Source organism: Bos grunniens, chromosome 9 (genome assembly GCF_055505025.1).
Source record: "Bos grunniens cultivar Pamir isolate PY7600 chromosome 9, Bosgru_T2T1.0, whole genome shotgun sequence".
NCBI lineage: Eukaryota > Metazoa > Chordata > Mammalia > Artiodactyla > Bovidae > Bos > Bos grunniens.
This window is the reverse complement of record NC_141173.1, coordinates 28981225-29003309: the sequence shown is the minus strand read 5'-3', so window position 1 is coordinate 29003309 and position 22085 is coordinate 28981225. Positions and strand designations below refer to the sequence as shown.

The 22085-nt window shown below is 35.8% G+C and overlaps 1 protein-coding gene across 50 annotated transcripts in view; it reads right to left on the bottom strand.

The window, feature by feature from the left end:
• Positions 1-4766: 4766 nt before the first annotated feature.
• TRDN (triadin) overlaps positions 4767-22085 on the bottom strand; it is a 414935-nt gene continuing 397616 nt past the window's right edge. For 42 of the 50 annotated variants that reach the window (XM_086317033.1, XM_086317035.1, XM_086317048.1 and 39 more), the window contains 3 exons: positions 11390-11431; positions 9529-9567; positions 4767-7317 (listed from right to left, as the gene is read on the bottom strand). In XM_086317033.1, coding sequence (XP_086173159.1) covers positions 7178-7317; positions 9529-9567; positions 11390-11431 — 221 coding nt within the window. In that variant the 3' untranslated portion in view covers positions 4767-7177. The remainder of the gene's footprint in view (positions 7318-9528; positions 9568-11389; positions 11432-22085) is intronic. The other 8 variants (XM_086317034.1, XM_086317036.1, XM_086317052.1 and 5 more) reach the window with 1 other exon arrangement.

Here is a 22085-nt window from a genome sequence, read left to right as displayed (position 1 = left end):
ATAGAACGTAACTGTTACAAATGAAAAATTTTTCATCTCTCAAAACAGTTTGTATAACTTCCTCATCCATGCCAAAAGAAACTTAGTTTGAAAAGAAACAAATGATTATAATTACAATAGTCTATGCATTGTATCAGGGCTTCCCTGATAGCTCAGTTGGTAAAGAATAGGCCTGCAATCCAGGAGATCCCAATTCCATTCCTGGGTCGGGAAGATCGGCTGGAGAAGGGATAGGCTACCCACTCCAGTGTTCTTGGGCTCACCTTGTGGCTCAGTGGGTAAAGAATCCTCCTGCAATGTGGGAGACCTGGGTTTGATTGCTGGGTTGGAAAGATCCCCTGAAGAAGGGAAAGGCTACCCACTCCAGTATTCTGGCCTGGAGAATTCCATGGACTGTACACTCCATGGGGTCACAAAGAGTTGGATACTTCTTGTAAACGACATGGAACAACAAAGAGGACAACATAAATGAACAAACTGAAAAGATCCAAACTCTTGTATGCTCAGCAAAACTTGGAAACAAATACAATTATGTAAAGTTTAAAAATAAAATAAAATTAGAGGAAAAAAAAAAAAAAAGAAAATATGAAAACTCAAAAATATATCTACGTGGAGCCAAAGGTATTCCTTAAAAAAAATGAGAGAGGAAAAAAAAAAAAAATCTCTGTTACAAAGGTCCACAAAGTTTAAGCAAGTTTTACATAAAAGAGGATTTCCAAATGATCAGTAAATATATTAAAAGTTCTCAACTTCATTGGTCACCAGAGAAATCCAAAGTATAAGAGTAACAATGTATGACAACATAGGCCCTAGAAGTTAAAATTAACAAAATGACAATAGCAAGTATAAGCCAAGGATTTGGAGAAGCTAGAACTTGTGTACTCTGTTGTTGGAAAGCAAATTGTTACCAGTTAGAAAACCATTTGGAATTATCTACCAAAAACGTAGATTCACCTACTGTGTGTGTGACAGTTGCTCAGTTGTGTCTGACTCTTTGTGACCCCATGGACTATAGCTCCCCAGGCTCTTCTGTCCGTGGAATTCTCCAGGCAAGAATACTGGAGTGGGTTGTCGTGCCCTCCAGGGGATCTTCCCGACTCAGGGATTGAACCCAGGTTTCCTGCATTGCAGGCGGATTCTTTACCATCTGAGCCACCAGGGAAGCCTTCTGTATAAGCCAATAATTCACCTCTGAGTTATAAACCCCCCACTCATCCATGCATACATTTATGCAGTATAAGAAACTAACAATATTTATAGAAGTGCTGTTTTTTATAGACAAAACCTAGAGATGTCCAAATTACCACCCACAATAGAATGCATACAGACATGAATGCTATAAGACAATGAAAAAGGATAAACTACTTCCTTAGAATGTAAACAATAACAAGTTGAGTGTGTCTTACCTGTATAATGACACAAAGATACCTGATTTATGATTTCATTTATATGAATGTCACAACAGTGAAGACATTTCTTTGATGATAAAGTCAGACTAGTGGTTATCCAGGGGATATTTGCTTCCCAGATATCACTAGTGATAAAGAACCCACCTGCCAATGCAGGAGACACAAGAGATGTAGGTTTGATCCCTGTTTCAGGAAGATCCTCTGGAGAAGGAGATGGCACCCGACTCCAGTATTCTTGCCTGCAAAATTCCATGGACAAAGGAGCCTGGTGGCTACATTCCATGGGATTGCAAAGAGCTGGACACAACCAAGCACAGGGAAATATTAACTAGATGAAATATGAAAGAGGCTTCTGTAGTGCTATTAATATTCTGTATCTTGACCTAACTGGTAGTTTTATAGAGGCTTCTAGCTCTCCACTCAAGATAATGTGCATAAGACACATTTACCTGTCTATATCTGTCTGTACTAATAAGGAAGCTCTGTGTTCACTCGTTTAAACAAATAATTCAAGATACATTTGATAAATAAATGAAAGTACGAAACAATGTTTATGATATTTAATGTTTATGTAAGAAAAGTATCCAAATGAGAACACATATTAGTTGACATTTGTATTTTCACAGGAAGGACACGCAAGAATCCATCAATGTAATTAGCTACGGGAAGTAAAGAAGTGGATGGAAACTGAAGCAAGAAGAATGGGATGAGAAGACACTTTCTATGTACACCTTTATAAAGTGTCATTTTGAATTTGAACAACGTTAATATATTCCCAGTTTGAAAAACAGTTTTTCATGTGTAGATGTTCCAAAGATGAAAATACTTGAATTAATTATTTACTATATTTGTTCTTAAAATTGCTAGAATTGAGAGTTGTCTTGTTTTTCCATGAAACATTGGCTCCTTTTTAAAGAATACAACTTCCATTCAAATCATCCCAACTCTGTCCATGATGGCATCAAATATATACAAATGATTTGTCATTGAATTCTGAAAATGAGAGGGAGAGAGAGTTCTTCCTAAGCATAGACATATGTCAATTGTTTTAAGATGCAGTAATATTTACTTTGACACTGCCGTCGCTAAGTTACATTGCTGAAACACCTTCAGATATTCTGACAAATGTTTGACGCTGCAGCGGTGTCTGGGGTCCATGGACCAACTGGTGTTCTATCTCAGCTTTCTATTCAGAGCACTACCTTTCCGCAGATATCTTACAAGCTCTATGGGTTCTGATTCAATGATTTGAAGGATATTCTGTTGTCATTTATTTAGAATATTATGGACTATAAAGAAAGCTGAGCACAGAAGAATTGATGCTTTTGAACTGTGGTATTGGAGAAGACTCTTGAGAGTCCTTTGGACTGCAAGGAGATCCAATCAGTCCATCCTAAAGGAGATCAGTATCAGTCCTGGGTGTTCATTGGAAGGACTGATGTTGAAGCTGAGGCTCCAAAACTTTGGCCACCTGATGCGAAGAGCTGACTCATTTGAAAAGACCCTGATGCTGGGAAAGATTGAGGGCAGGAGGAGAAGGGGACGGCACAGGATGAGATGGCTGGATGGCATCACTGACTCAATGGACATGGGTTTGGGTGGACTCCGGGAGTTGGTGATGGACAGGGAGGCCTGGTGTGCTGCGGTTCATGGGGTCGCAAAGAGTTGGAAACGACTGAGCGACTGAACTGAACTGAACTGAAGGTGTTTGGGATATATAATATATATAATATTAAATATATAAACCTATTTATATTGCTATTACTACTTTATTAACCTGCACTTCTGAAATTCGTATGACTTATTTATTAATATGCAGTAATTCATCATTTAATTTGAGCTTTCCTTTACAGTCTAAATGTGTTTTTGTAAGCATCTGTTTTCCTTACTTATTTTGTTAACCTGCATCTTTGGTTGTGTTGAGATTAATTTAAAGAGAGTTGTTTTTTCCTTATTTGGAGCAAATATTTGGAGTCTTTCAGTGACTTATATAGTGTGGAAAAATAAAACTATTTTTATACACAAAGGAGAGCATCCACAGGAATTTCTAAATGTTTTGTTGACATGAATGATTAATAAGGGTTTCCCTGACAGCTCAGTTGGTAAAGAATCTGCCTGCAATGCAGGAGACCCCGGTTCGATTCCTGGATTTGGAAGATCCCCTGGAGAAGGGAAAGGCTACCCACTCCAGTATTCTGGCCTGGAGAATTCCATGGGATTGCAAAGAGTCAGACACAACTGAGCTCACTTCACTTCATAATTAATGAAGGGAGCAGGTACGAGGTAGCAGTAGTGTTGGCCTGAAAGGAGTCGGGCAGAGAGTGTGGGCAGGAAGCCAGTGACTGGAAAGCTGTGCTGAGTTTCTACATCTTAGTGTGTGTAAATGTCAGAGGTAGTTCATGATGGTGGAGACTTCAACATGGAGTCACACAGGGTGGGTTATATGCGGTGGATTAGAAAACAGAAGATCCCAGTTCTCAGTCTACTTCTATTACTAGTTAGCAATGCGACCCTTTGGCATGTCACCTAACATCTCTGAGATTCAGTTCCTTTATCTCTAAAGCAAATGAATGAAACTCTTAAAGTCCCTTAAGGCTCTCATGTAGAAAAAAGCAAGTCTTTCCACATAGGATTACATTTCTAACTCTGGTGATAATTAAAAAATAAATTTTGAGATGCTGGATTGAACTAGCTAAGATTTGTAACTGTATCCTGAGGACAAAGTTAAAGGCATCTGGGAGCTAGCTGACTAATGTTCTAGGCCTGGTTTTCGTGCAATCGGCTACTTTGGGCAAACTTATGCATTTGTATAAGGATTAGGTTCGTTTTCTGTACTGTGAACTTAGCTAGGTCGTCCTTGAATTTTCTATCAGGAATAATATTGGTTATTCTCTTTGCTTTTTTCCAGCAAAATAACTCAAAGAAATAATCTGAGTCCCTCAACATACAGTTCTAGTTCCCAAAATATTACAGTGAGCAGTTTGGACAGGGCTGTACCAGAAGGAAACAATACACCAGGGCATTTCCTGTGAATTATTCCAAAAAAGCCTGGCCCCGTTATCAGGCTTCATGAAAACTAAACATAAATTAAAACCTTAGGTAATTATTTATCTTCTATAGACCTTCATTTATCTTCTATAGACCTATATTTATCTTAGACCTTCATCTATTAAGAGAAGGTAAAGAGAAGGGAAGAGTAAAGAAGGGAAATGAGTAGCCCATACCAATTAGACAAAATGAAGAACTAAAACAATTATCAACTACTTACACATTCATAACCAATATGACATGAATTATGAGTGAACTACTTTTAAACCAACCATTTATCTTTTCATTTTAAAATGTAAAGCACAAACATGAAAGGACTAGAAATACTTTATTTGATGGAACTGTATGAACAGATGAGAGTTCAGTTAACAATTTTCATGTGCTATTTCATTGTGACTTCAAGCAGATACACCGTAACAACACTGTTAATATTGTTTACAGCATAATTGATTTGTCTAATTACAAGGAGCTGTCATATTTTATATCAAATAGTTTTCATGATGAGAATGAAAGAGACCATAATATAATGTAGAAAAGCACTCAGAGGAACAAGTAGTGCCACATTCAAAAGTATTCTTTTAGACACTTTTTTGTCATGTCCATATTAAGATATTTTCTCAGTCTCCACGGTACATCTGTGAGGTATAAGGTTGTTTGTCCAGAAATCCTTATTTTACACATGGGAAAAATAAGCACAGAATGTTTAGCAAATTTTCCAAGGCCACATACTGTGTCAGGATAGCACTGGGAACAGAATTTATCTCTGATATTTTCCTTATATGGCCCAGTGCTAACACAGGGCCTTAGAAAGAGTAAATGCTCAACAGTCATTGAATGTAAAGAATGAATGGATAAACCATTCTTTTCTATGAAATTGAGAAAACCATCATATTTTCTCTCTATTCCTTTAGTCATTAAATTGGGCAAGCTGGAGGAGTAGTTGAGCAATAAACTTCATCCACTGTCCTACCCACAAGTTTTCACTGTTACAAGAAGAGGCTTTATAAGATGGTACCATCTGATTGGTACTGAAGTTACACACTTCCAGGCAGCCCTCCATATGGAGTGGCATTAATCTTGGTTCATCATATCATTGGCTTTTGTGGTATAAGTTAGGTCTACCAGCCAGTGGCCAAGATTAACTATTCACAAAAGTCACTGAGAATTCGTTATTAATAATTAACATGTTACTGATGCACTAGCCTAATGATATTCCAGTGAAACAGTGTTCCACATCTTGGACCTAAAGAACTTAGTTTCAGTCCTTGAAAATAAATCACTTGGCTAGTATTGGTTCTGGCTCCTTCGGACTTTGCTGAAGATGATTAAAAAGCCAGAAAGAGTAATTCAATTTACTTCCTGAGTTAATGTGTCATAAGTTAAATTGCTACTGTAAACATAATAAAGGTCACAGTGGCATGACATTTATTCATTTATTTATTTAGACTGTACCACGTGACATGCAGGATCTTAGTTCCCTGACCAGGGATCAAATCTGTGCTCCCAGCAGTGGAAGTGTGGAATCCTAACTCTGCCAGGAATTCCCTGGCATGACTTTTATTGTTGATAGAAGAATGTAGTTAAAAAACAAAAGTGTTTATATCACTGAGAGACAAAGGATGGCAAAAGTATAGCTGTTTTCCCCAGTGATGCATCATCAAATAAGTTAAAGATTGTTATTCATTTCATTAGCACTGGTAACTAATTACCTAAAAAACAAGTAAGATATCTCATGGCAAACTTAATGGTTAAAATGTGTTCCTTCCACTTTGATGACATTTATATTTTTTTTTGTTTTGAGCAATAAAACCTATTTAACTCCATAGAATGATCCTATTAAAGTGAAATGAAAATCCTCTTGCATCTGTCGCCCAAATTTGGTGACTGATCTAAAATTTCACCCAGGTGACATTTTACTAGGGCACAGTCTGGAGAAATCTGGCTAGTCTACATCTCATTTGCTTATATTTAAACAAATGATTCACCAGACTTGCCTAATTGGATGGCGTATTTCCACTGGAGTGAATTTCCTAATTGTAATTCAAGACAAATCTTAGGGATAAGATTCATCAAGCCTTTCCGCTCAATCTTATCATGTCTAAAGTTCAGAGGTATTTTGAGCTCTAAAAGAGCATTACAAGGAACTTAAAGCATTCTTTGGTGAAACTGTTACCCATTTTTGGAGAAGAGTCACAAGTAAAATAGATATATATATATATACAGAAATAAAATTAAACTATTGAATATCAACATATTGGGTAAACTGAGTTTAGATACCTACATGATGCAAAAGAGCAGCTTTTGTATAAGCTACTAAAGCCTTTAAACTTAAAGCATAGTCTGTGTTTTCACTTAAAAGTCAATATCTAACTGAAGCCAGAAATTTCATTTTGTAATTGTGTCAATCATGTTTAAAAGATCATTTTTAAGCAAAAGTTAAATTAGTTTGTGAACAACCTTAAAGTGACTGGAAATAGAAAAATACAAGCACCCACACCCAGCAGCAAACAAACGACAGATTCTTGAGCGCCAGACCCTCCAACTTGTCTTCTTATCATTCAGTCCCTTTGCTCACCCTTTCTACACCAGGCAGAAGAGTAAAATATTTTCAAAGAAATCCCCTGGACTACATGATTTCAATTGCCTGTGTCACTGTAGACAAACAAAAGATCCTATTTTCAAAGTTCTAAAGCGATTTGCAAGGGCTGTGCATATGTGTCTTATTGTTGTTGATGCTTCTGTCCTGGAGAATTTGGTTGGCCAGAGCTCTCTCCGGGGTGGTGCACAGGAGTGACAGGAAACTGAAATCCATAGCCATTGTATCCATCCAAGTAGACACACTGGAAGAAGCTGATGGGGGCTAAGAAAGAGAGCATGATGATTTATTAAAAAAAAAAAAAAAAAACAACTAGAATGTGATTAGGAACAGAGGTAAAGCATTGCGAGGCAGTCTAATTCAATGCATATGGGCATGGGTTCCACAGACAGACAGTCTTTGCAACAGCCAGCATTCTGTCAACCAACCACAGACTTCTTGCAGCTGGCCAGGAAAGAGAATGATAATTGCAGCTTGCAGTATGTGGAATATGGGGCGGGGGAAGCTAGTTAAATCCACATGAGTCTAAGGGCTTAGGAAGTAGAATAGAGCAAAGCGTGGGTAGAAAGAAGCTAAAGGAGACAACAAGGGATTATTCTGATTTCATCACCCATGATGTCAGCTGACTTTAATCACTGAGCTTTTTCACTGATGAAAATGGTTTGGAGAAATCTTGAATTTAGTTCTTCTTTCCTCTTTATCTTATCCAGAATTGTTTTCTATTTTGTTTTAGCCTCAAAGAGGGTCAGTAACACAACCCTCACCCCTGCACCCTCGCCAAGGTTGTGAGAGTTTAGGGTTAGGGGTTGGACAGGCTGCAGAGAAGGAAGGCAGTAATGCTGGGCCTGCATGAAGGAGGAACGGCAGAGCCAGTACTCAAAGCGGGAGAGACCATCAGAATCAGGCTACCTTCCAGCTGAGCCTTCTCGTTCACAGGCACTGTTCTGACATTTATTTTATTGATGCCAAATGGTTGTGAGTGAAAATATCATTGTAGCTGGACATTCTAGATCTTCTATAAAAGGCTCATGAATGTCAAACTATACAACTGCTTCATGGAAAGATAAAAATATTGTTTTGCTATGGTAAATCCCCCAAGTGAACTGAAAATATTTGACACTTTTGTTTTTTACTAAACAGTGGAATTATTTTATTTACTTACTTTTATTTAAAATTTTTATTTTGAGATCATTGAAGAGTTACATGAAGTTGTAAGAAATGATGCAGAGAGAGCCCATGTATCTATCACCTAGTGTTCACCAACGGTAACATCTTTGAGAAATGACTGATACTATAATATCCCAACCAGGAGATTGACATCAATATAATCCACCTGTCTTTAATAATTATTTAAGAAATAAGAGATTTTGAGTATTATGTGATACAGCCACAAATTGTTACAAGTAGGTGAACAATTGGGAAAGCATTGCTATATAAATCAAAAACATGCTTAGACTGACTTTATGGATTTTGCAACCATATCTGAAAGTATTAAGACAACTTATTTATTTCTTATTTCATACAACCTGATTTATGAAGGATTATAATTTGTTATCCCTCATCTGTTGCAGTAGCCGCAGCATCTAAACAGTGCTTAAAACATAGTAGGCTCTTGATATTTTTTCAATGATTCACATATATTAATATAACAGGAAGTGTTTGCTATTATAGAGGTCATTTTTGTAACTTCCTTCAGAAATACATTTAAGAAGGATTGTTGAACCCAGAGAACATTATTGACATTATTTCCTCAGATAAATGTCTATTTTTTATTTCAAAAGCATTATGTGAAGCAAACTTTGGTTATACTTATTTAAAAAATTCCTTCCTTTAGTCTGTGCAGCAATGACTTTTATGCATATGTGAATTCAAGATGTATTGCTTTACCATCTGAAGAAAAAATGTCTAATTTGGATGTGCTGGAATAATAAGAAAATAGGACATTGAATTTTATAACTGCATATGAATATTGATTGCATTATAAAATCAACGATCCCAAAGATTGAATATTAACAGCCTGCCACATAGCGAGAAAAGTTAAAAGGAAATTTGAATCTTAGAAGTGAGTTTCTAAGCAATTGAATTGCTGAGACCTATTTCTACATTTTTTTTCGTTTTGAGGTAAAAAATTTCAGTATATCACTTCAGCTGTCTTTTCATAAAGCAGACAGTAGCAACATTTAAGCACAGATTCAGTTAGAATGTTCAGGATCAGAGCTGTGTAGAATGGTTTGCAATAAATGCCACTTCAGTCATGACTTTGTAATTCCTCCAAATATGTGCCTCTTTACTGACATGAAAAGTGCAGAACTCCTCTTAGAAATGTAAGTGACCTACTTTAATGTTACTCTTCATGTATGTGCTACATATCTTTTTCTTCTAATGCCAGTTTTCTTAAGAGAGTCTAAACTTTCAGTTTATATGTACCACCTACAGAATGCCTTAGTGGTTTTAATCATTTTTTTTTTAACTTACTTTTCTGCTTCTTTGTGGAAGATACCTCTTCAGCTTCTTCTAGTGGATACAAAAATATGAAAGTAATTACCTTGTACATTCATAGTTATTATACAAATATGTAGGGAAATAAAAAATGTCTTAAAATGTACACAGTATGAAAGAAACAGGAGCTATTTGGCCTCCTTATAATAAATTCTAGGTTCTTATTCAGATTCTGTTCAGTCTTTAACTACAAACTTTAGTAGGTTAAGAGCCAGTAATAGAAGAGGAGGCAATGAAAGAAAAGAATGGAAAGTGCTACAGGCAGTTGTTCACATAGAACTGGTCCTGATGTGCTGGATGTTAATGGAGGGCTGGCTTGACACTCATTCTTTTCTTTGAAGAGTTTTTGATGCTCAGAGTTATAATATGGTAAGGATGGAATCTTGCTATGAAACAAATGTTTCAATCAAAATAATTTTAAACTTGTGAGAGACATGAGTTTTAATGGTCATCCTTGTCATGAAAGAATAGCAGCAGGCTCATATATCCTGCACCCTTTCCTTTTCTCACGTGACTCAAGGACTCCTTTGTTGAAGTGATATGTACCACGTGTCTATCTAATGAAGGATAAATGACATTATTCATTTGAACCCCTTTCCCCAGGTTAGAAGTTCTTAACTGGTGTACACAGGTAAACTTTCACAAGTTTCTTACAAACCTATGGAATGTTAAGATATGAACATGTGTGTGTGTTTCATCTGAAGTAGGTTTTAGATTTCATCAAATTCTAAATGAGTTCAAAAAACTTCCTTCTCAAAGTGTGATCCATGAATCAGTAGTTCTAACATTACTTGGGGAACTGATATAAATACAGTTATTGGTCTCCAATATCAATTTATTTCATTTCAAAAAGATTTCCAAATGCTTTGTATATAAAGTTGTTTGAGAAGTTATGTTCTAGAAGTAAAAAAAAAAATTAAGTTATTGTTCTTAATAATTGTTTTATAAAACTCCCCACATTTTAGTATTCAAAAATATCTTAGGTGTAAATCATCTCATAAGAATCAAAAACCTATTCTCTTGTGTCTTTTCTCAAAGTGCTGTTTTCCACACTATTAATTCCAGACACTGCCACAAAACTTGTATTTTGATGACAAGAGTACATCTTAGGCAAACTCTTACTGTCCATAGGCAAGTCTGAAAGTAGAATAGAAAATATCTGTCATATAACAAGCCAAACTAGGAAGCCAGGAAACCCTTCAGGAAAAAAAAATGCATTAAATTAAATTAGTTGAAAACCTTACAATACAGATGAATAAATTTAGTCCTGGAAATACACTCCTAAGGTCATGTATCTGGTTGTAGCAAATTTTTCTGAGGTTTGAGGTCAGTCTTCCCTCCCTCTCTCTCTTTCTCCTTACTTTCATCTTTTCTTTAGCTATTATTGCTAATATAGGCAAGTTATCTTAATTTTTCTTAATAAACACATGTCAATATCATATTTGAACATTTATGTTGTCCTCCTTCTGTCAAACAACACTTGTGAAATTATGATTTTGAAATATTTCTCTTATAATCTTATTGGCCTACAAATTATTTAATAATTACTTGTAAATAAATCAGTGTCCAGTTAGTCTTAAATATATAGAGATATACAGAGATATATAATATATACAGATGTATAATATATATGTATAGCATGTTTTATATATATATATATATATATATATACACACACATATATGTTTTCCAAATAATGTACAAAAGCTGTTTACAGATAAGTATACCATCTAAACTTTGCTTAGGTAAAGTTGAGAACCAGAATAGTTAAATAAAACAGATAGAAAAAAATTTACAGATGAGAAAACTCATAGTGAACTGAAAATAACAATCTTACCTTTAGCTTTCTTTGAAGTTGGTACATCTTCAGAATCTTCTCCTAGAGAGTAAAGAAAGATGTATCAATTCATGACCTATTTCCCAAAGAGGAGATACTGTATTTAGGGGGTTTTAAGACTTAGAAGGTCTCAATCTATAAACTCAGCATCAAGTATCTCTATGAACAAGAACTTTCTACCAAATAAGGCAACTTGCCTGACTGGGACAGAGAGTGGGGAGGAAACAGATGCTGTGCCAGGCCTGTGGTCAGCAGGCCAGCAGTCTGGTGGGGGCAAGCAGGACCTGCAGTGATCCTCCCAAATGTGCCTGTCCTCTGACTCCTAACACTACCTCCCCAAACCACAATTGCTTTTGGAATTTAGGGAATTTTAGGTAAATAAATTTATACACATATGGCAGATTAAGAGGAAATACTCCGTCCACATCTTTTGTTAGCTGACTTCTGATGATTGTAAAGACAATGAAATGGCATTAAAAGTTGAACAAAAGCTCAGACATAAACAATGACCCTTCAGGTGCATTACATATATTGCATGGTCTTTTGTGCAGTCTACTTAAAAGACACATAGTGGAATAATGTGGCAGTAATTTTAAGTAGGAGATTATTCTAATACATGATTAATTAATCATTAATAAAGATCATTAAAAAATGATCATTACATATTTATATCAAATTTTTAGCACTTATAATGATTGGAAAGAGGGTCAGTTTTATATTATTTATTCAGATTTTGCATAACAGCTATTCATAAATAGTTAGAAAAGGGATAAATAGGTTAGTATGCAAATTTTCTTTAGTAGGACAGAAATGTGACCTTTGGGAAGAGATATTACTATGTAAAAGAACAAAATGGGGAAAAATAAAACTATTAGCATTTTTTATGATGAATTATTGAAGTTTCAACCTAATTAGTTTTTAAAATATGTAAATATAGGTTTAACCCAGTTAAATATTGGATTAAGTGGTCTTAAACTGTCCTATCAACAGTTATAAATAAAATAATGGTATAAATGATTAAATTATATTTTAAAGTAACATAATATTTTAAAAAATATCAGAATTCTTAGATGAATCAAATAATGATCATATTTGTGTAGTAAAAATCTGCTAATTTCTATGGAAGATATTTACAAAATTAAAATGGTGCAAGGTCCTTGTATAAGAAAGACGTATATTATTTCTGTAGATAGTAAGTAAGTAAGGTCGCTCAGTCATGCCCAACTTTTTGCGACCCCCTGGACTGTAGCCCACCAGGCTCTTCTGTCCATGGGATTCTCCAGGCAAGAATACTGGAGTGGGTTGTCATTTCCTTCTCCAGCGGATCGAACCCAGGTCTCCCGCATTGCAGGCAGACGCTTTAACCTCTGAGCCACCATAGTAGCACACTTAAAACAAAAGCACTTATTCTCTGGATCTGTTTGTTACCCCCAGGGAAATAAATGTGGATAGAAGAAAAACCTTATCTTACTCTCTTTCCAAAAATCGGTATTCTGACCCAGAGTAAACTAACTACAGGTGACAGAAACTGGCAAGAACTGATCACCTGTCTACTGCTCAGGCTAACCAGATGGAGAACAGAGACACAAGATAAGCAGCAAGCCCTAGGGCAGCTGCCCTAGAGGCACAATCTCTGTGTAAATAACTTAAGAGTAACTGGAATTTACTGAAGGAGGATCAATTCATGCAATTTTCATTGCTCAGAATACAAAAGAAAAAAGAAAAAAACCCCGAGAAAGGCACTACAGCCCATTTACTCTTATAACTTGTGCCTTCATTGGGCAAGTGATGGTTTGGATGAAATATTCAATACTTGACTCTGAACGCGTACAGTCATTGTTATAAAAGAAGTATCAAAATATGCCAGGGAAATTTTAGGGAATGCCTTGTTTTAATGGGAGGGGTAATCAGAAAATTATTTTATAAAGAAAGTCTAACTCAAAATGAGCTCTTTCATACAGAGGAGATTTTGACTAAAGGAGACAGTAAGCTTAAAGTGAAGGCTATCAGATGAAGAAAGACTAGATGCAGCAAAAGAAAGAGGCTATTCAAGAAGCACAGGAAACACTGAAGAGGGCACGAGAACCACATCTGGGAAAGCTGGATAGGATTGTCACGTGCGAAGATTTTATAGGTCAGGCTGAGTTGTCTCTACATAATGTCACAGCAAGTGGAAGTTGTTCAAGAGAAAAATAATATTTTAGATGTGTTTAGTAAAAATGACAAAACTAGAATATGTGAGAATGGATTCAGGGAAAGAAATAGGAAATGCATTTTCATAGACAACCCAGAAACCAGTGATTTCTGCAACTAGGCGTCACTGAAGAAGTTGAGAGTAAATGAGGCTTTGTATGTAGAGATAAATGGAATTGAATACTGTGAGCGCAAGAGATGACTACAAAAAGGGGTAACATCGTTTTTATTAAGATTGAAGAAAGACGGTGGTGCCATTCCCAGCAGTGAGGAAAACCTAAGAAGCACTCATTAACTGGGAATCACAAAAAGTTAATTTTTCTATGAGTTCAGTTGTGGTGTTGGCCAGTCATAAAGTTTCAATATCTAGAATGAAGCAAGACAAGGAAGTCAAGATATCTGGAAAAGTTTAGAAGAGATATGCATTGTGTTAATGGACAAAACTGGGAGGGTTGAGACATCACTTTTAATGACAGCAATAAGAGTTAATATTTCCTAACACTTAAACCATCTCTTGGGTCCTATTAAGTAATTTCACATGTACTGGCATATTCAATCCCTACAGCACTTCTCTGCATAGATTCTCTTATTTTATATCTCCTGTATAGACAGAGTAGAGAGGGGTTAAGTACTGCCCAAGGGCATAAAATGAGTGACTGGCAGGGCTAGGGCATGGACTCCAACCTGCCTGGACAGAGCTGCTTGAATGAAGATTTATATTTAATTCACAAAGAGTGCCCTGTAAGCTGCCCTCCTTTGTTCTAAGCACGGATACTAACACATCTCACCTCCTCAGCATACCTGTGAGAAGGTACTATTATCATTCCCATTTTACAGAAGGGATCATTAAAATCTAGAAGGTTCCAGAGCTAGAAGTGGGAAAATCAGGATTCAGACTTCAGCAACCCACTTTGGGTTCCAGAGACTGTGCTGTTCACCACTAAGCAATCCTACCTCTCAAGAATGGCCTTCTAAACTCAGTCTTCTCTGATTCTAGAACATTATATTGCTGTTAGCATTATATTGTTTAACAAGCAGCAGCCAGAAGGCTCAGACAGAGTCAATTCACACATGAATCATGCACTTGTGCAGAGCAGAGATGAAGCAGAGTTTCTGTAAGTATATTCCTCTGCTCTTTCAACAATCTGTTCTCCTTTGGTGTAGATGAATAGAAGAGTTATCTAGCTGTCTTTGGAAACAGTAAGAAGAGTAAAAGGCAATACCTGTTCTGTTTGCCTAACCACTTCAATTTAATCATATCCCAAACAATGGAGAATAAAAATGTATTCTTTTGACTTTCAAACTGAGGACTCCATCCTATACTTTCACAGAAACTGAATATCTCATGCAATTAAAGCCTGAAGATGTGGTGAAGAATTGGTGGGAAGCTTTGTCCAGAAGCGTGGCTGTAAATGAAAGCAGAACAAAAGTACAAGAGCTTCAGGAAGAGAAAGGGTAAGAGACACTTTATACAAGGGAATCATCAGAAGATATTTGTCAGCAGGAGGAAGAGGACCTTTTAAAGTGAGAAATGAAAGTACGGGATTGAGGGAGCAAGATCAGGGAAGACAAGAAAGGACAGAGTCAAGGAGGACATGGAGTGATGAATCTTGGCAGAAACAAAGCTTCTTCACTTGAGCTTGAGAGGGTAGTGGTGGGTAAGAAAGTGAAAAGGAGAAAAGAGATTGTATTTTGGAGAGAAGCAAAATGTTAAAGGATACACATTGATGGCATATATTGTGTATTTTGTTATTTTTACAGATAACATTTTTCTGTGTAGTGCCCAGTCTGCTCTGCATACTCTTAGCAAACAGGATAAATAAATAAAAAATACTTAAATAATGCATGTGTGTACCAGCAGTTACTGTTTATTTCTACTGGCAGTCTATTCTGATTTGTGTAGAGTTTCAAGAAATGCTCATAGGTAAGCATCTGGCATCCTGAAGCACAGACACAAAAGTAGCTTAGCATGGATTTTTGTATTCTTCTTCACTTCTCTCACTTTATCTTACTCACAGCATCACCTTGTGTCTGCAGACTTATGGAAAGCTTCAAATTATTTTCTCAACTGATTTGCTAGATTGTGTGTAAATAGCTTGATAGAATATTATCTTCTAAGAGTTTATATTTTTTTAAGACATCCTAAGAATCTGCAGTAGTCCAGGCAACAGTTGACGGCCAGTTTATTTTAGCTATCAGGTGTGAATAGCTCCTTCTACACATGCTATTATTTAAAATGGTCAAGAGTTTTAAAGAAGATTAACTGCTACACTGAGCAATATCCACAGATTCCTGGAATTGACCACAGGGAGTAATAAAGTTTGCAGAGACAGTTCACATTTGGAACCTTGCACACAGTGAAGCCAAGGGTATTCGATAAACATGTGCAATCCTTTCTGAGTGTCTATCCCGTCACTCTAAGGACAAGGCATCACTGTCTTGAGGGCAGTGTCAGAACAACTTAACATCACCAGTAAATGAATGAGGCCACATTGTTGGTACCCGAAGACTAATAATGGACAGTGACAAACATTTCACCAACTATGCCTTCTACACTGACTTTCTCTGTGCTGTGCCATGCTAAGTTCCTTCAGTTGTGTCCGACTCTTTGTGATCCCCTGGGCTGTAGCCCGCCAGGCTCCTCTGTCTGTGGGATTCTCCAGGCGAGAATACTGAAGTGGGTTGTTGTGCCCTCTTCCAGGGGATTTTCCCAACCTGGGGATTGAACCCACATCTCTTATGTCTACTGCATTAGCAGGCAGGTTCTTTACCACTGGCATCACTTGGGAAGCCCTGGGGACTTTCTTTGGGGTCTAGCAGAAGGAGGGATCAGAGGGAGTGAGCCCAGCAGCTAGTACCTATTTAGAAGGCTTCAGCCAAAAGTAACTGCTCCATTTTTTTTTTTTTTTCCTTCCTGGAACAAAATCTCCATGAATTTTATCACTCGTGTCTAAAAAAGTGGGATTGCTTTAAGTCCACAACAAAATAAGTGAGATTTTTAAATTATAATTTTATCTCATTTTTTCATCCATTTTGACACAAAAGGCTTATAAGCAAAGCCTGTCTCTAACTAGGGAAGTAACCTTTTATCATCATTATCACCATCATTATCATCATCATCCTCACAGACTGCAATTAATGATCACTTACTATCCAAAAATCACTTGTAAACTCTATTTTATCTTACTTAATTTTCCCAAAGTTTCAGAGAGGTAATTTTAATATCATTATTCACATTCAAAAAATAAGGCTACTGAGCACAAAGATGTTAAGCAATTTACCCAAACTTTTAAGTCAGGATGGGAACTCAGTCCATCTAAAGCCAGTTTCCCTGTTATCAGCCACTACCCTATGAGGATGTTCGTATTTCTACCATGTATTCATTTCTAAATTGTTTTAAGAAAACCTGCACTGATATTAGTATCCATCAAGAGTCCATTCCAGCAAACAATCTCTAGCAATATTCCATTTCAGCAAGGGGCATCCAACAAAAAAAAAGGAGTCAATAACTTTATCCTGAATTAAGTTTTCATCCATATACTACAAGGAAGTGTGTTTTCTTTTTTTTAAAGGTTTGTGTCTATATATATTAACTGAGGATGAGGATGGTTTGCTTGAAAGAAGATTAAATTGAGGCTTCTATGAGTCAAGCTTTCTACAATTTTAACAACAGATTTAGTTTTGTACAATTGTGTAGAACTAGACTATCAGATATTTTACTTTTTAATTGAGAAAAATAAGGCATGAACCTTGGTTAAAATGAGATGTGTGGGTGACATTAAAAACACTATTAGGCACAAATACTTCTGATAATATGGTAGACAACAACAACTAAGAAAGCACATCTTTTGTTGCCGTGCTGGACTCAGAGGACATGAAGAAAATCTCCAAACAGAGTCCTTCCTCCTGCCCCAGAAACAGGGGAGAAATCCTGCTGATCCATGAAGGGTGAGGTCATCCTGAGGACAAGTGATGACATTAAAACTGGAACTCAAAAACTAAGTGTGAAAGGAGCAAAGCGGGAGTGCAAGGGCTAAGATCCTTTTTTATGCCAGGGATGGTAGGATGAAAATATAACTGACCCAGGGATTTTTGAGAAGATAACAGCAATGCAGTATTTAAATCTCCTCCAAATCCCACCATAAGAACAGATAGCAAAACCACAGGCAATATTTACTACAAAATGAAATGAACCCTAAAATACTTGTGGATGGAGACAATCAGACAGTCAAAACCCTGCAGGGATCAGTGTTTCCAGAAGAGAAAGCATAAGGAAATAATGGGGATTCTGAGAAACCTGAAAATAAGGAACCCTCCTACAGCCAGCAGGTATTTTCTGAAAAGTGAGAGAGAATAATTTTTGATCATCAGCTGAAACTAAGAGGGACTCTGCCCAGTGTTCAGCAGGCGAGCACACAGGGTTCACCATGAGTCTGGGTGCTCATGCCATCAGGTACTCTTTGACCTTGAGAAACTGGTAAGCTCGTGCTGACTCCCAAGTTGGGGCACCTCAGTTAGGAAGAAATTGCTAGGAGTGGAATAAATTGAGCACAACAGGGACAATAGAGACAAAGAAAGATAAGGTCAGATAGAAATGAGGGAAAGAAAAACAATGTGATTTCATAAAGTCTCAAACACAGAAAAGACCATCCTGAGTGAGAGTCCAAAGAAACAACAAACAACAAAGTTATATCACAAAGTACTTCATATTCAAAATTTAATATATATGAATGTTTTAAAAAATAAAATATAAATTTATAAATAAGAACAAGCAACAGGTGATTGTGAAATAACAAATAAGATTTTAAAATAACTATTTAAAAAAAAATACAAATTAGAGGGTTCAAAAAATAATTACTAAATATGTGTTGAAGTGAAGTGAAGTCACTCAGTCGTGTCCGACTCTTTGCGACTCCATGGACTGTTGCCTAACAGGGTCCTCCGTCCATGGGATTTTCCAGGCAAGAGTACTGGAGTGGGTTGTTAGAATGGATCAAATTTCCCTACATATGGCATAGAGAAACAAGAAGATGAAAGACTTAAAAGAGGTGTTAAAAGAGAAGAAATAATATACATACCCAACACGTTCCTAATCAGCAGAAAAAAGAATGCAGACACAATGTTTGAAGAATAAAGGCCATTAATCCCTCAAATTGGTAAAAGAAAAAAAAAATGTATACTGGAAGCATTTCACAATAAAAAGAAGCTCTTATTCCAAAAAACTTGACTGAAACTGCAGCAGATAAAATGCAAAGAGAAAATATTTAAAGAAGCCAGAAGAAAAGATAGATCACATAGGAAGGAATGACAATTCAACTGATAATAAAATTCTCCCACCTCAGTGGAAGAAGCAAAAACAAGACAGTGGAATAATACACTGAAAATGTTCTAAGAGTGATAACTGGTGACCTAGATATGTGCCTAGCAGAAGGCTCTCAGGAATGAGGATTACTTAAAGACATTGTCAGAGAAATAAAAACAGAGTATTTTTTCCACCAATAGGTTTTGCTCAAGGCACTTCTAAAGAAGATTGTCTTGAAAGAAGTAGGACAGCAAAAGAAATTCAGAGATGCAAATGAAATGGTAAATAGTGACATTGGTAAACATATGGGTAAAGACAGACACATACTGATTGAAAAAAGAATAATAAAATCTGACATTCATACAGTTTAAAGGTTAGAACTAAAAATACTGAACAAAATTAGCATGTAAATCAGGATTAGAAATTCTAAAGAAACATCTACTTCTGCCTCATTGACTATGCTAAAGCTTTTGACTGTGTGGATCACAATAAACTGTGGAAAATTCTTAAAAAGATGGGAATACCAACCTCCTTACCTGTCTCTTGCAAAACCTGTATGCAGGTTAAGAAGCAACAGTCAGAATCTTAAACAACTAACTGGTTCCAAACTGGGAAAGGAGTATGACAAGGCTGTATATTGTCACTCTGCTTATTTAACTTAATGCCAGGCTGGATGAATCACAACTGGAATCAAGATTGCTGGGAGAAATATCAACAACCTCAAGTATGCACATGATATCACTCCAGTGGCAGAAACTGGAGAGGCACTAAAGAGCTTTCGAATGAGCATGAAAGAGGAGAATGAAAAAGCTGGCTCAAAACTCAACATCCAGAAAACTAAGATCATGGCATCTGGGTCCCATCATTTCATGGCAAACAGAAGGGGAAAAAGTGGAAGCAGTGACAGATTTTATTTTCTTGGGCTCCAAAATCACTGTGGATGGTGACTGCAGCCATGAAATTAGAAGATGTTTGCTCCTGGGAAGTAAAGTTATGACAAAATTAGATGGCATATTAAAAAGTATAGACATCACTTGGCCAAGAAAGTTCTGTCTCGTCAAAACTATGGTTTTTTCCAGAAGTCATGTATGGATGAAAGAGTCGGACCAAAAAGAGAGCTGAGCACCGAAAAACTGATGTCTTTGAATTATGGTGCTGGAGAAGACTCTTGAGAGTCTCTTGGACAGCAAGGAGTTCAAACCAGTTAATCCTAAAGGAAATCAACCTTGAATATTCATTGGAAGGACTGATGCTGAAGCTGAAGCTCCAACACTTTGGCCACCTGATGGAAAGAGCGACTCATTGGAAAAGACCCTGATGCTGGGAAAGATTGAAAGCAAAAGGAGAAGAGGACAGCAGAGAATGAGATGGTTAGATAGCATCATCAACTCAATGCACATGAATTTGAACAAACTCCAGGAGATAGTGAAGGATATCCTGGTGTGCTATGGCCATGGCATTGCAAAGAGTCAGACACAACTTACAGAATGAACAACAATTTAATGTATATAGAATTTTGCCTCTAACCATTAGAAAATGAATATTATTCTCAATGATTTATGGAAATTTACTAAAAGATAATGTATTATTTCATAAGATAAGAGCTCAACACATTTCAAAGAGTAGACCACTTTCTCTAATTACTACACAATTAAGTTAGAAGTTGATTAAAAGAGGATAATCTTTATAATTCCCATAGGCTTGGAAATGTTAAAGTATTTAAAATTCTAAAACTTCTATGAAATATACTAATTAAACAATTACAATGGAATTAAGAAATACTTTAAAATGAATGATAATGAAAATACTACATATAAAGAAGCTTGAGAGAGGCTGTTGAAGTAGTACTTAAAGGAACATATGTTACTTGCAATATGTGTAGAAAGGGTAAAGAGTAATAAAATAAACATACATAATAAGATGTTTAAAAAGGAACACAAAAATCTTAAATCAGAATCAAAGCAAATATCCATCAATAGTAGAATAGATTAAAATGCATTTATTCACAAAGTGCTATACTATACAGCAGTGAAAATGAGCATTAACTACACAAAACACTTAAGGATTTGAGAAGCATAGCATTAAGTAAAAAAAAAAAAAACAAAAAAACTTCAGAATATATCTCACAATGTAAGATAAAATTAGAAAGAAAAGTGATAAAATCAGAAAAAAAAATTAAGAGAATTAAAAAAAAAATCAGTGTATTAGTTACTTCTACCAGGAACCAAGAGATAGGATGGAGAGAGTTCAGAGGTAAAGTCACATCATAGTATCTAGTTTTTAAATATACACTTACATGTTATTTTGTTTATGTAAGATATCAAATAATAAAGCACTTTTAAATACTTTGAGCTTGTGGAGAAGAAAAGTAAATTTAAATTTTAACATTAATTAGCATGCAAAGATGAATTATAGAAAAGGATAATCATCTCTCTTGTTAAATCTTCATTTCCTGAGGAATTAATTTAGAAATGGGACAGTCTTTTTTCCTCTTTCTGTTTTTAAGTATTAATCAATCCCACTGGTTTCAACAACGAATAAGGTAATTATAAAATAATTATTTAAATCAATGGAGATACTCTTTTTAAAAAAATGGTCAAAGAATTTTAATAGACCACAGAGTGATTTAATAGTCATTAAAAATTTAGTTTAGTTTGGGGGAAATATTTTGGTCAACATTAGGCAAGTGAATTCAAGATACAACTGGCACTAATAACACCATTCAAACTTACTCTGTAAAAGTAAGCAAACGATGTTTCAAGACATTTTCTGTAACTGCATCAAATCAGATTATTAAGCTTTCTGTGCAGCACTAGAAATGTGACTGCGGTATGTTGTGTAATAAAATTGATTCACTTCTTTGAAAGTTAAAGTGTTGATATGCCACCATTAGTTAATGGCATACTATTAATATTTTTATTAGCAAATCAATTAGTCTGAGATAACATAAATAATTTGATTTAGTCATGAATTAACTCTTACAGGACTTTAGGTTGTATCTGATCTCTTTAGAAAAGATCATTATTTTAATTGTTTATAAAAGGGAATTACATATAATATTAACATAAACCAAAGCATACTCTGTGTTTAAAGGTTTAAGAGAATTAGTTCCTTTTGCCACTATAGTAACACTTTATAGTTCACTGACTCATTAATAGTTTCATGATTGTCTGAATTCATGATTGTCTGACAAAGTCAAAC